The sequence below is a fragment of the Protopterus annectens genome, chromosome 6.part1, assembly GCF_019279795.1.
Source record: "Protopterus annectens isolate FY-2018-M chromosome 6.part1, PAN1.0, whole genome shotgun sequence".
NCBI classification, from domain to species: domain Eukaryota; kingdom Metazoa; phylum Chordata; order Ceratodontiformes; family Protopteridae; genus Protopterus; species Protopterus annectens.
The window spans coordinates 574,024,499-574,038,970 of record NC_056738.1 but is presented as its reverse complement, the minus strand read 5'-3'; the positions used below and the strand labels follow the sequence as shown (position 1 = coordinate 574,038,970).

Here is a 14,472-nt window from a genome sequence, read left to right as displayed (position 1 = left end):
AGAAGAGTGGACGTTATGCTTAGATTAACTCCTGTGTAGCCAGATTTAGCTCAATCTAGGTGTGATTAAATCCCAACTCTTTCTCCCTTTCTTCCAGTGTAATATTCATGTTTTGTAGTTAAATGTAATGTTCATGTTATATAGTTAAACCATTTTTCATTTTTAATGAACTCTGCAGTCAATGAGCATGTGTAGCTACAGGTTGCATAGTGATCACATGACTACAGTAGACATTTTTGTCACTCTTTATTCAAATTTGAGTTATGATAAGAAACCAATAAGACAAAATGTAGCCAAAGTAATTGTACATCGATCTAACGAAAGACTAAAATAAGAAAATAAGAAAAAATACAATGTAGACTTTAATATGAACATAAATGTAGCACAGATAAACTATTGGTATATCTCAGCTAAATTAGCATCATAATAAGTGAAAAAGGATAGTAATTATTAACTGCAGGGCAATAACAGATACCTTAGATAGGGTATATAGAACACAATTTATTCTGAGAGCAATTTTGTCTGAGCAAAGCAAAACACATGCACTTAGGCTGAAAATGGAAGTGTTTTAATACTAATGATTTTATATATATATATATATATATATATATATATATATATATATATATATATATATATATATATAGATAGATATATATATATATATATATATATATATATAAACAAATCAGTTTATTTGAGAGATCACCATGGGGAATATTTAAGGACTAAATATTTTTTTTTCAGATTTGGAAGATGACATTTACATTGTTTAGATGATGATCTCTGGTATACCTGCCTTTCAGTTACGTTCATTTGGTAACTTTGAGTTTCATGTTTTAATCTAGTGTATAAAATTGCCTATTTTGTAACTCAAGCTTTTATCCCCATGCCTCCACTGAAAAGAGGTTACAGTATCCCAGAAGGACTACCCCAGTATCCCAGAAGGACTACCCCAGTCAACATATTCAATAAATAAATTAAATACATAAAACTTTGCAGTGATCACAGCTTTAAATCAGTGGTCACAAAGTAAGTGGGCCTAATGTAATGTTAAGTGTCATTTTGGTTATACTGTTTTTCCATTTTGCTAGAATTTGCAGATTTCACTGGTTCAGTAAACTGCAGCTTTATTTTTGTTTTTATAATTTCTACATTTCTGTCAAATGCCTGCCTAAAGTTAGTGTGAGATGTATACATTTTGGGAAATGTAGATAAGTTATTTTATTTTTATTATATTTGATACTATTGTGCTTAAAAATCTTTGTTTGGGACTAGTGAATAAATTTGCCTGGTTTTACCACGGCGACTATCTGGAATTTCTTTACTTCTTTCTGGAGTTGGTAGCCATCCTTCTTTTGTCAGAGTGCCTAGTTTTTGGTTTCTTAGTTTGAAGTTTTACACCTACCCTCAATTTTCTTGATTACATCACACCAACCTATTTACAGTGAGAGTAAGTTTGACTAGAATGCCACCTATTAACTAGACAACAGGAAAAAATATCAGTAAGGCACAGTTATAAGCAGTGAAAAAATTACTGAATAGAAACTCTGACCCCCTGCATCACTTTAATAATAGGTGCTATACCTTATACTGCCCCTTCCCCCAACCCTAGCAATCATTACAACCTTACCGTAACACTGCTCTACACAAGACAGACTCAGACACACAAGCATTCACAAACGCACACAAACAGCACTACATCTATCCTCTAACCTAACCTTTACCCTAAAATATACACATTTGCACAAAAAACACAACTCGTATCCTTCGCGCATCACTGACTCTATATATATATATATATATATATATACACACACACACACACACACACACACACACACACACATACACACACACACACACACACACACACACACACACACACACACACACACACACACACACACACACATTCCTCCCAACCTCACTTACCTGTATTGACATTCCATACAATCAAGATATCCACCATTTGGCCATCCGTACCATCGAAATTAAATCTCATCCCTGCGTTTGTTGAATAAACATACATTTGGTAAAATGCTGGGGAATCATGTATATATACAATTTGGAAACTGAGAATATAGGGATTTATAAATAGAAAAAAAAATAGTAGTTTATTACTCAATGCAACAGATCTAAACGGTCTGACACTGCCTCTTTACTGTTGGTGATTTTTGTTAAAATATTATATTTTATGACCAGAATATTAACATTTGCAGCATTTAGTTTTTTAATTTGAGTAATCATGCTTATGATGATGGCTATCAGTAGTGAAACCTTGTGGAGTGCCATGACATCACAAAGGATGGCGGTTCAAATAAAATAAATAAATGGAATGAAATAAAGGGGGTTTGAATGTTTGGATCTTGTGAGTACATGACAGTTGAAGGTCCCCTGGTGATCCTTACATCATTACGTAATTTACCTGGAAGACTCCTGAACCTTGAGAAAAAGGTACTTCCAAGTTTATTGCCATGATATATTTCTAGGGGAAAGGGGACTGTAGCATTGGATTCATGACTAAACAGGTATGATATCTGTGAAAATATAAGCCAACTTATGTACAAGATCATGCAGCCTTTATGCTCACTGCCCACTGTGGTTAGGAAGGGAATATCGAAACCCCTTTGCCCTATGGTGTACTTGAAGCCATGAGCTAACACTATAACAGTTAAACTTTTGGGTGGAAAGCAAATGAACCAGATAAAGGGTTAATGAGTCAGGTCATAGTTAAGACAAATATGCTTTTTTAAACCAAATCTATAAAATATGTAAGAAAGTTAAGGCAATTCATAATCCCACTTTAGTCCTGTAAAGAAAAAAAGGATTTTAGTTCTTGCCTGCCATCATAGCAGTGCCGTCATTTGGACCATGCTCTTTCTGCATTTTTTTTCTTCGTGTAGTTCTTTGATTTTTTTCCCCATCTTTTCTATGAAGACTTATGTTCCGTGGCTAAGTACAGTAGGAAAGCCAGGTGCTGAAGTTGTGAAATCATTTCTTTGTAAGGCTGATGCATTTCCTGCAGTGTGGACAGCTGTGTATTCTGGCCACTCCTAGAGCTCAGACTTCTTATGCTTTCTTGTCTAATATGCATGGATATTGGCCTTGGAGGTTGGGGTGATGATAGTGGATTTTCCACAGACCAGAACATCCCTTTCTAGAGTGATTTATGAGTAAATTGTCTGCTGTGAACTTAATTTTGGGCTCTGTCACTCGTGCACTAATTTCATAACACAAAGAATGAAAGTTGTCTGTCTGATGGCTGAGTTCTGTCCAGGGCAGCCTGGGAGAATAGCGAATGCCCTGGGGTGCCAGTCTTCTCTCAAACATGGCTTGCCAAGATCTTCTTTGACTGCACTGGTAACTACTTAAAATAAAGTTTTAGCAAAAACTTTTTTTCTCCCTTTGGACTCTCATTCTTTCAGAGAGGTATGTCATACTTCATAAGTTCATATGTGTTTACTAGGCTAATGACCACAAGGGCCTTTTTAAGCCTAGCCATGCCTTATTGTACGTTTTTTTATATTTTTTGCCCTAACAGATTTGCTTGTTTTTCAATTGATTTGTACAGGTTATAGGTCACATTAAAGGTGGGAAAAGTTTTGAAATGATTTATTGTGGTCTCATTTTTATATCATAAAAACCTGGCATTTTAACAGGGGTGTGTACACTTTTTATATCCACTGTAAACCACCAATTAAATTATTGAAAGATGCTGGTTGCTTTTTCCATTTTTTTTCAGAAAAAAATATGATAAAATTCTAGAACTTGTACTTTCTACTTAAAAATAACTGCTTAAACAGTTTGTCATTTTTATCCAAATCATGTTCCCAGCCAAACCTTCATTTTTTGCTTGTTTCCCCTTGTATACTTCTGCTGCCAGCTTACTTTGGTCATAGTTCTATATTTGAAAATAGCTTTTATTTTCCTGATTTGAAACCCCACTAAAAATTATAGTGGGGCTGATGTACAACAGAGAAATTTATTCTTCAGTGACCCATACTACAATTTTTGACATTTAACTAATGAAAAAGGACTTCAATTATTTGATTACCCAATGTCAGTGGACATGATAATTGTTAGTATCACATGTGTAGTACTCCACATTTGGGATCTTTTGTGGACTGTACTTCTGAAGGGTTACAGTTCATTAAATAGTGCCACTTGTTTCAATCCACATTTCCAGTGATATAAAATATTGAATTTCCTGCCTGGTAAACCATCAAACTAATATAAGAAACAAAACACTGCTATAACCCTAGAAACATCTCTATGCCGAGGCACAATTACTGTGATCATTTATATATTTATATACTGATTGATTTGATTTGATTGGTTATATTTCTTAACTGGGAATATTTAGCTGGAAGATCTCATTGTCAATGTTGAAAATAACTCCAGTTATAACAGTAGAAAAATGAAAAAGTGACTGTATAAATTCCAGGCAGATCACGTCAGTACATTGTAGCTATAGAATGATAAAGTACTATATTCATCCGTTCAAAGCAATGTAGACAGTTAAACATACAAGGCTCTGTTTTTTAGTAATACACAGCTATGTGGTGAAATATGAAAGTATCTGACTCAATAAATGCCTAATTTGATTTAGCTGCACAAGTCAGATGCACGGATATTATCATAGTGGCGGTGCATATATAGATTGTAAATTAGCACAGTGAAAGTATGGATACTTAACAGAAGATTCTAGTAAAACCAATTTATAAATAAAACAAGAACATTGTTTTTCAAAATGTCAAATTAGGTGCTGTCAGTCTAAACAGTTAATGTGTTGCTTCCTGTTGCCCAGGGTATAGTGTTTGTTTTTTTTTAACCCCTTTCGTATACTGTACGACTCTGAGCAAGTCACTTAAAAAGATACACTCTTGGTTTGGCCCAGAAAAGCGATGCCTGTGGCCAGTGGGCTTACCTAGTTAACAAATGTATACAAAAATTGATCTGATGTACTAAGCCCAAAATACATAAAATCCAATATGATGTTTATGGCCTTACATGAATCTTAGCAAAAGAAATAAGCATAAAGCGTACTTTGCCTTGAAGACAAACATATTGCAGACTTGAATGTGCATATGCACAAGAAAAATGAACAAATGACTCCACAAACACTTCCCTGACAATGAGAAATTAACTCTATACAGTTTGTTTAAAAAAATAAATATTTGCTAAATGAATATGTTCTGTAATAATAACTACTACTGAATGGATTATTTGGCATACTGTATTTTGTTTGCATTATGATGAATTTAGTCCTTCAGGCTTTTTCCTCTGGGGCCATCTTATTGTGGTGCAAGTTAAATAAAATATCCTGAATCTTCTACTGAGATTTAGTCCTTAAATAAGCCCACCATCATTTACATGTCCCACACCATCTGTTAGCTAACGTTTTTGCATTTATTCCACACAACGCAAATCTGTTCAGTAATTTGCCATCTTACAACTCACTAGTTACTCATCCATTTGTTACCATGAAGGCTTCAACAGACAAAAGGGATTCTAGTTTTTATTTTTTCTCATAACTTTTATAGCCAACTGGGACATAACTCACTTACTGCTAGACTGCAAAAAAGTACAATTATGTTTTTATCCATGTTTCTTAGAATTTTGTAGTGGTAATGTCTACATTTTGGGGATTATATGTGCATATGATTATAATTGTATGTAAACATATATATATGTGTGTGTGTGTCTGTGTGTGACTGAGTGCAGAAGTTGCTAAGATTCATGTAAGGCTTGCATACATTGTGTTTGTTGTGTGTGTGTGTAGGGATGGTGTCATACTTACTGAAGTTTCCATATTTATATAAAAACGTAGTAACTGTGCAAGTTCACATTATAGCAGCATTAGAAAGAACAAGTATGTGATGGAAAACTATACAAAAGGATGTTCCTACACATAACAGTAAAGTATATGATGCTGATTGAAGTTAGGAAGGGGACCCTGATGGCTGCTACTGATATATTTGTATCAGAGACGGAGTTTTTCACCAGCACTATTCATTAATTCAGCAGAAGTGCAATCCTCATCCATGATGCACTATTGTATAGCTGTTAAGTTAGTTTAATAAATTAATTTTACTCAGAGGATTATGTAATTTAAACATACATATCCCGTGACTGGTGAAGAAAAGAAAATTAAGTTTTATTCCAAATGTTTATATCCCTCTTATCCCTTAAACATCACCCCCCTTACTTCATTTGAATGAAATGTAGTAGGAAGCTGCCACAAAACCCCAGTCTGCTTGAATTCTAACCAGTTTATTCACCTCCTCATTTAGGGATAACTGAGCTGAGATGCAAGGGTGAAGGGGACATTCTGTTGGGAAAAGAAGAAAACTTACACCAAGAATGCTTCCCTCACTTCTCCAACATGTTAGGCCATTCAGAGCTCACTCCAATCATAACATCACTGTGAAGTAAATAACTAAAAGATTGACAAAGAGGCAGTGAGTCAGTGATATGAATGGAAAAGTTTTCTCACGGCATGATTCAAAAGCTCCTCTTTACCCAGCATAAAATGGGGATGTTTAAAAGAGATTCTTTCAGGAACCCTGCATCACCAAGTGTGCTCCCAAGATTATCAGTTCTGTCATATGGCGCAGAGTTTGTAATTAAAGGTATTCTTTTCACACATTTTACTTTTATAAACTACAGATCCCAGATATAAACTACAGATCCCAGATTGCTTAAAATAAGACAACATATTCTAGTGAAAGACATAAAGCTATTTGCTTTTTGTATAAAATAAATTTGTAGCATCGCTTCATGAAGTGCCCGACTATACATTGTGCTCCTGTCTCAGTCAGTTTCCTCAACTAAAGTGTTCAACTCATTCCCTTTGACAGAATAGCTCATGTTGTTGGAATGGTCTTTCATGTTTTTTATTTTGTCTTGTATTTGTTTTGTAAGATAGGGGATGGCTTGGCTGGCATGCTTTCTGCTAGAGCAGCAGATTTTCTTTTTGCCACAGAAAGCTCTGTGATGTTAGTTCTGCCACTATCCCTCTCTGGTTCCAGTTCGGTCTTGGGGCCTCTGTTATTTGGGATGCACTTCTCTGAGGTGCAGGCCAAAACCAGTGGACTATGGCTAACCAAGCTTGCAGATGACTGCAAGCTGGGCACAGACATCAATTTGATATGGATGTCCTCCAAGAGGGTCTCACCCAAACAAATGACTGGTGCCAGAAACATGGCCTCAAGCTGAATGCCATAAAATGCATCATCATTCCCTTTGGGGAGAGTGACATCCCCACATATTACACATTAATAACAATGTCCTAAGTACACAATCAGTAGTGAGGGATTTGTGCACCAAGGTTGATGGCAACTTGACTTTTGGCCATCATGTTGCTTCCATTGTATGGAAAGCATTCTACTTGGCCCACCTCATAAGTAAGGGTATCTCATCCAGGGACTAAGAGGTAATGACATCCCTATATTCTTCCCTTATAAGGCCAATTATTGAGTACAATGCCCTCCTTGCAAAGCACATGCAGCAGCTGGAAAGACCACAGAGGTTCCTCACCAGGAGAATCCAGGCACCAAACATCTACTCTGCACAGATAGGCTCAAAGCCCTGTCCCTCTACTCATTTTCATACAGACTCCTCAGGGCTGACCTCTGTTTGGCATATAAAGCAATCTCAGACCTCACCTTAATGGGACTGCTGCAAGTCAAGCTCCACTCGAGCAACCCACACGCATGACCTCAACCTGGTCTGTGACATCAGTAGGATTTGTTGGTGGGACAGATTTGTGTCCCAGAGACTCCCCCAGCTGTTAAGTTGAATATACTCTCTCTCCATGTCAAGCAGAGTATCTCATTATCCCTTTTTAAGCGCAACCTGGATAACTGGATGGGAAACAGAAAATAGACCCCTGGGATTCCATCTCTCTCCCTGTTGGACAGGGGCTTTAGGTGCTGACTTGTCTAAACATGGGCTAAACTCTTGGCTAGGCTTATAAGGCCTCAGGGCCAATAGCCTAATAACCCCCTATGATTCCCTCTCCCACTGCTAAATACCTTTGAAGCCTGAATGGGATCTGCAAACATCTTTGTTCCCACTGGAAAAAAACACAACCAGGAGGGCTGGTTAAAGAAGTTTAAAGTGGAGGTGTATGTCTCTGCATTTATTTTTCTATAGAAGAGAGAAAAGTATTTTCTTGTCTAGTGGCTTGGGGTGAAAAATCATTGTTTACAAAGACTTCTGCAGCCACTTACCTTTAAAATAGTGTCTTTTTTCTGTAGTAGTTATAGGATTTCTTCCTTCTGATGAAAGATTTGTAATGTAACTAATATTGGTCTTGGCTGTCTCATGGGTGATGCTCTGGGAATGCAGATTCCATGCACCTACTATATTTTTATTTCCTTGTTTCGTATCTCAGTCCCACCATTTTTATACTTTAAGTTCTTGCATTTGGATTTCTCTGCAAACTCTGGAATATCCATAAATTGAAATTTTTTCTCGCTGGATATGTCCTTGAATTTTACATCATTAGTCCAAGCATTCTTGCGTTATTGTATTCTCTACTAATTCTCTTTTGATTCTTAAACTGCTGTCTGAATCTCAATAAGTTTGTCTGAATGTTTAGTAAGAGTTTTCTCCATCATTTTCTTACTGGTAAATGCAGTGCATTTCTGTTTATAGCTGGCTATTTTTTTTTCTCTGTAGATCTAGTTAACTGTTCCTTACTCACAGCCGTATGTGCTAGACTTTCTTGCATGCAAGCCATTTATCCAAATCCAGGTGAGGGTTTTCTTTCTTTTTTTGTGTATTTTTCACTGATTTTCCTCTAAACATACTTGTCACCCAAGTGTCATAAATGTTATGATACTACAGTTCAATGCCGTTGTTAAATGTACCAGTTATATTACTAATTCAATGTAATTCCTGGTAAGTAACCACTCGCACTAGTGGAACCATGTCATGTGTCACACTACTACTGATAACCACTCGCACTAGTGGAACCATGTCATATGTCACACTACTACTGATAACTACTCGCACTAGTGGAACCATGTCATATGTCACACTACTACTGATAACCACTCGCACTAGTGGAACCATGTCATATGTCACACTACTACTGATAACCACTCTCACTAGTGGAACCATGTCATATGTCACACTACTACTGATAACCACTCGCACTAGTGGAACCATGTCATATGTCACACTACTACTGATAACCACTCTCACTAGTGGAACCATGTCATATGTCACACTACTACTGATAACCACTGCATTAGTGGAACCATGTCATATGTCACACTACTACTGATAACCACTCGCACTAGTGGAACCATGTCATATGTCACACTACTACTGATAACCACTCGCACTAGTGGAACCATGTCATATGTCACACTACTACTGATAACCACTCGCACTAGTGGAACCATGTCATATGTCACACTACTACTGATTTTTGTACACATTAGCTACACTTAATATGTTACAATTGTGGTATGAAAAGGGAACATTTTGAGTTAAGATTTGAACTGAGCATTTCTACATTTCTGTGGACAGCACAGCTAGAAGAAACCATGACTGAAGTTATGTACGTTTATTTCAGCTGTACTAAATCCAAGGAGTATTTTATTTTTATACAGCTAAAAGAAACAGCAGTGACTAAAGTTATGAATTGTTTATTTCAGCTGTTCTCAATGCAAGTAATATTTTTTCTTTTTTCTTGTGAGCACGCAAGTATTTAATTTTGGGCGCATGTAAAAAGCCACAGCATCCATACTCAGCTCTATTATCACTTGTAGGTTTAATGATATTCACATGGGAAAATTCTGCTATTAAATCTTTTCCCTTTTTGGAAAGGAACTAACTTGGTATCTGCATGAACATGCTTAAAATGTTTTCTATATGGCCCACTTCTTATATAAAAATGTTTGCAAACTAGTTTCTTCAAATTGCAGTGCTATAGAGATCAGTTGCTGTTAATATCAAAGAATTCCTGAACGTTATATTTGTCCAGTAAACCACTAATTTTAATTCCAGAGTACTTTTTTAAATTTCCATTTATCTTAAATTTGTTTTATGCCATGGGACAGATTCCTAAACACTTTCCTCTGATGTAGGTGAGTTACTTCAATGTAAGGCGTATCTATAAAGGCTTACACCAAAGTAAGTCGCTTGTAGTGAGAACAAGTCTTTTGGAATAAGGCCCTAAGTTTGCTTTTGTGAATAAATCTCCAGTTTGGAAAAACAGTAAAGTTCTTTAGAAATCTACTTGCAGCTTGATAATGTTTTCTTCTATATGCATGCATGTGTATGTACATTGTTTAAATGGTACCAGCATGTTACATGTAGTTTATTTTATGTAGTCTTCAGAAACAAAGATCAGACATAAACAACTCTGAGTAATAAGAAATGCTACTAAATTAATTGCAGTTTAGCTATTTCAATGTCTGTCTGTCGGCATAGCATATTTTTAAAATGGCTTGCTTTTTCTGTTATGAATTAATAGAGAAAGTTAAATACTACAAGCTGGATATTGAGATTATGGTCTTCTGACAGCAATTGTATTAATAAGGGCCACAAATTGTAGAAAGAATATTTTTAAACGTGTTAACCAGAATCGTTGCAAGTATATTTAGTGATGTATGCAACACATTTGTGTAAAGTAATGACAAAATATTATTGCTAACATTTTTCACACCTAAATCTGCAGGAAGCATTTACTTCTGTTTAATTCTTTGTATGTATGTTTACTGGGTGGTGAATTGATCCACATGAACCTATTTCAGCCACAGACAGTGAGTCAAAATGTACAGGGCAAAGTGTAGAGATAGAATATTATAGATACACAAACATGTAGCTGTGAAGAAATTAGAATTCATATCAACAGGAGTTTATCAACTGAAGATAGAAGCATTAAAATACAAAAGAATTTTCGAGAAGTATCATTTGAAAAATATTAACTTATTGAGGTTTTCCCTTTCTCTTCCTTGAAAATATGCAATAGTTGGAAAGGGCAGAGGGAAAGGGGTCAGGTTAAAAAGGCTCAAAGAAATTTAGCTGTGGAGGGAGAAGCAGCTGTCAAAATGAAACATTCATACTATGTTTTAAGATATGTCACTAGTAAAGTGTAAAGGCTGAACTGTCTGGGAGAAATAACTGAATGACATGTCTAATTGAAAAGAGAATGTGTCTGCTGTATTGTGCATGCCAAAATGTTTGGGAATATTTAAATTATTCCTCTGAACATTTTGCTTTTTTTACTGTATTTTTGTAACAAGACTTTTGTTTATATACTAGAAACTCCTCCAGCTTCAGAATTTCAACACACTGATGGCTGTGATCGGAGGTCTGAGTCACAGTTCTATTTCTCGGCTGAAGGAAACCTATAATTACATTAATCCTGAAACTATCAAGGTAGTGCTCATTTACTGAAGTATTAATACATAACTGTGCAAGAAAGCATGCACTTACCAATGCATTGTTTGATGATGTATTGCATTTCAAAAATGTAAAAATAATTTTTACAAGAATCTTTATGCTTTTCTGCAAAATTCTAAAGAGGTTTGCTTTATATTTATTATTTAATAATTTTACAACAGTCTTAAAATGTGCTTTTTCTGCAACGCTTGCTTTATTCTATTTTATTTTTCTGCATTTTCCTTGTGGTCCCCACTCACCCCCCCACACATATGACTAACCTGCCTTGCTTCTCTTGTAGATCCTTTCACTACCCTACTATTCCGCTCTCATACACATCTTCAGCAGATGTCAGAAAGGTTGAGGTAAGTTATGGAAAATCTACAGAATGCCTGCACATGGAGCTGCACAGTTTTGGATTCTCCTGCAACCTTTCCTTTTTTGTTGTTGAGTAGCATGCCTGGTGCAGTGCCTGAATGCAGGGCCTGAGTGTGTGAGGTACATACATCCACACATCAGTGGTGGTGCTCTACAGTGCATATATCCCTTGTACTAAAAACTGCAGCTCTGTTCCTGTAGTGGAAGATGAGCAACTCCATTCTTTACATGGCCTAATTAGCACTTGCCACTCTTTCCTCATTGCCTGCTTTAAGGGTTGCAACCTCGCCCAACCTGGAATTTGAGTTTTGCCACAATGCATCACTAACACTAAGTTACACTGTTAATATATCAACAATATGAGAATGTAGTTTTTGTGAAACATTTCTATTTGCTATGATAACTCTAATGAACACTGCTTTATTTAATAAAAGAGAGCAAACATGCCATTTCCTCTTCACTATAATTATATTTAACTGCTGTTTTGCATTTTAGATTCCTGATACATACTGCTGTCATTTAAATGAGGCTGAGTAAGCTGGTTGCATTCTTTTTTCTTCGTTATAGTCTGAGAAAATTGCCCAGAGTATTTAGTTTTGTGGTGTATAGTGTCCTATAGGCTCCCTATTGAAATATTGAATTGTTGAGACACAAAATGCTGAGTGCTGACAAGCCAAAAAAAAAAAGACTGAAAACCCAGGAAGAAAGTGAATTTTGAAGACTGCTGCTCTTTAAACTTTGTTTTATTTTCCAGGGGGCAAGCCCCCTACACTCCCAACTTATATATTCCAGTTCTGAGATCAACATACCTCTAAGAAAAGGAAATATTCCAAGAAACACAAACATCTCAGATTTAGTTTTGTATTATTCTACAAGTTAGGTCTAACTGAGCTGTCACCCATAATGTCTCCTGTGTCTTCCAGGCAAGCATCAACTCCCCCCACTCTGAGTTTTCCAACTGGGGAACAAATATCCTGATTCCGGTTATCCAGGCTACTTTTTTATACCTGCATAATTTACAATCGGTGCCTTAAGTTAACTAATACATGGTGTTTTCCTGACTAACTGTTGAGAGAATAGGCCCACACTTCATTCTGCAATGCACTTAGAAGCACATTGCCCATTGTCTTCACTCAGCATCTTCCAATATTAATATCCTTTGTTTTTCATGCTATCAGGGCTGTTTATCCAGTTCCCTAAAGCTAGTAGCAAATTAACATACATTTAATCAATGTCTTTCCCCTGACCATAAAACCAACAAAAAGGTACTCTGAAGTAGTACACACACAAATGCATTTAAAAATAAAAAGTGAAGGTTCTAAACCCATCAAAACCACAACTGTAGAAATGCCCCTATACACAGGAAAAAGTACAAAAAAATTACATTTAATTATTTAAAATATATTATATATAAATGTTTAACTTAATCCCCATAGAAAGTCACAGAAAATGGAGCCTATGACACATCTCAAGAACTGCCCTCCCCAAAAAAAAAAAAGTATGAATATAAAAAATAATTGCTTGTGAAAAGCAAGTCCTGTAACTATATCCTGACTTCAAAAGGAAATAACTGCCTTACACCCAGATCTGTGGTATAGAGGTATAAAACCATGATTTATGACCAAGATGACTTGAGCTTGATTAGCAGCTCTGGTGTTGGAGTCTCTGGATAATGCTGGGTAGGTAGGAGTGTTTGGCTGGTGATGGCACACCCACCCCTTCAGGGGAGGGAGACATTCCAACCCATTGCCATGCTGCCTTCAGTGGGCATGTTGAGCTATAGCATGCAGAACTTGACTGCCTTTAGATGATGGTGTTGGAGCATGCTCTTTATCTGGACAGGTTGGCTGGGTGTGCATATATGTGTGAGAGAGCAAAACAGAGAGAGAGATCTACTCATATGTCTCACCACCAACCAGTTACAGAACTCAAAGTTGCACTGGGAGGGAGTTAAGAGGGAAAGAGGCAGGGAGGTGTCTCCTACATGAATGACAGCAAGTAGTACATGACTCTTGCCCTCTGAAGGTGAATGAATGAATGGCGTTTGCCTTATTCAAGGAATGACTAGACAAATTGACTGGGGAACAGATGAGTTGGCTGTAGCCCTATGGAGGTAATGAATGGAACAGTTTGGTAAAAGAACAGATAATTTGCAAACTGTCTATAAGAAATCACATTTGTGATCTTTTAATGACAAATTCTAAACCATCAAACTGCTCCTAAAAAGTTGAAGAGTTTAGAAGCTGTCATTAAACAAATACCTTTGTGATTTATAGACCGTGCTGGGGTTATCAAATGAGAGAGCTGTCCATGGTGCCATGTTACTTGGGATTATCAAATGAGAGAGCTGTCCATGGTGCCATGTTACTTGGGATTATCAAATGAGAGAGCTGTCCATGGTGCCATGTTACTTGGGATTATCAAATGAGAGAGCTGTCCATGGTGCCATGTTACTTGGGATTATCAAATGAGAGAGCTGTCCATGGTGCCATGTTACTTGGGATTATCAAATGAGAGAGCTGTCCATGGTGCCATGTTACTTGGGATTATCAAATGAGAGAGCTGTCCATGGTGCCACGTTACCTTGTTACAACTGTAATTGTTCCCTTTGTTTTATAGGCACAGTCATAGATAAACATCATGCTGGGGCCATCACTTTTTTGTGATATATAACCATGGATCCTTCCT

The 14,472-nt window shown here is 36.5% G+C and overlaps 1 protein-coding gene across 7 annotated transcripts in view; it reads left to right on the top strand.

Moving 5' to 3' along the window:
* The window catches only part of RASGRP2 (RAS guanyl releasing protein 2), a 1,579,354-nt gene that overhangs the window by 1,304,786 nt on the left and 260,096 nt on the right, over positions 1-14,472 (top strand). For all 7 annotated transcript variants that reach the window (XM_044076007.1, XM_044076006.1, XM_044076004.1 and 4 more), the window contains one exon: positions 11,287-11,403. In XM_044076007.1, coding sequence (XP_043931942.1) covers positions 11,287-11,403 — 117 coding nt within the window. The remainder of the gene's footprint in view (positions 1-11,286; positions 11,404-14,472) is intronic.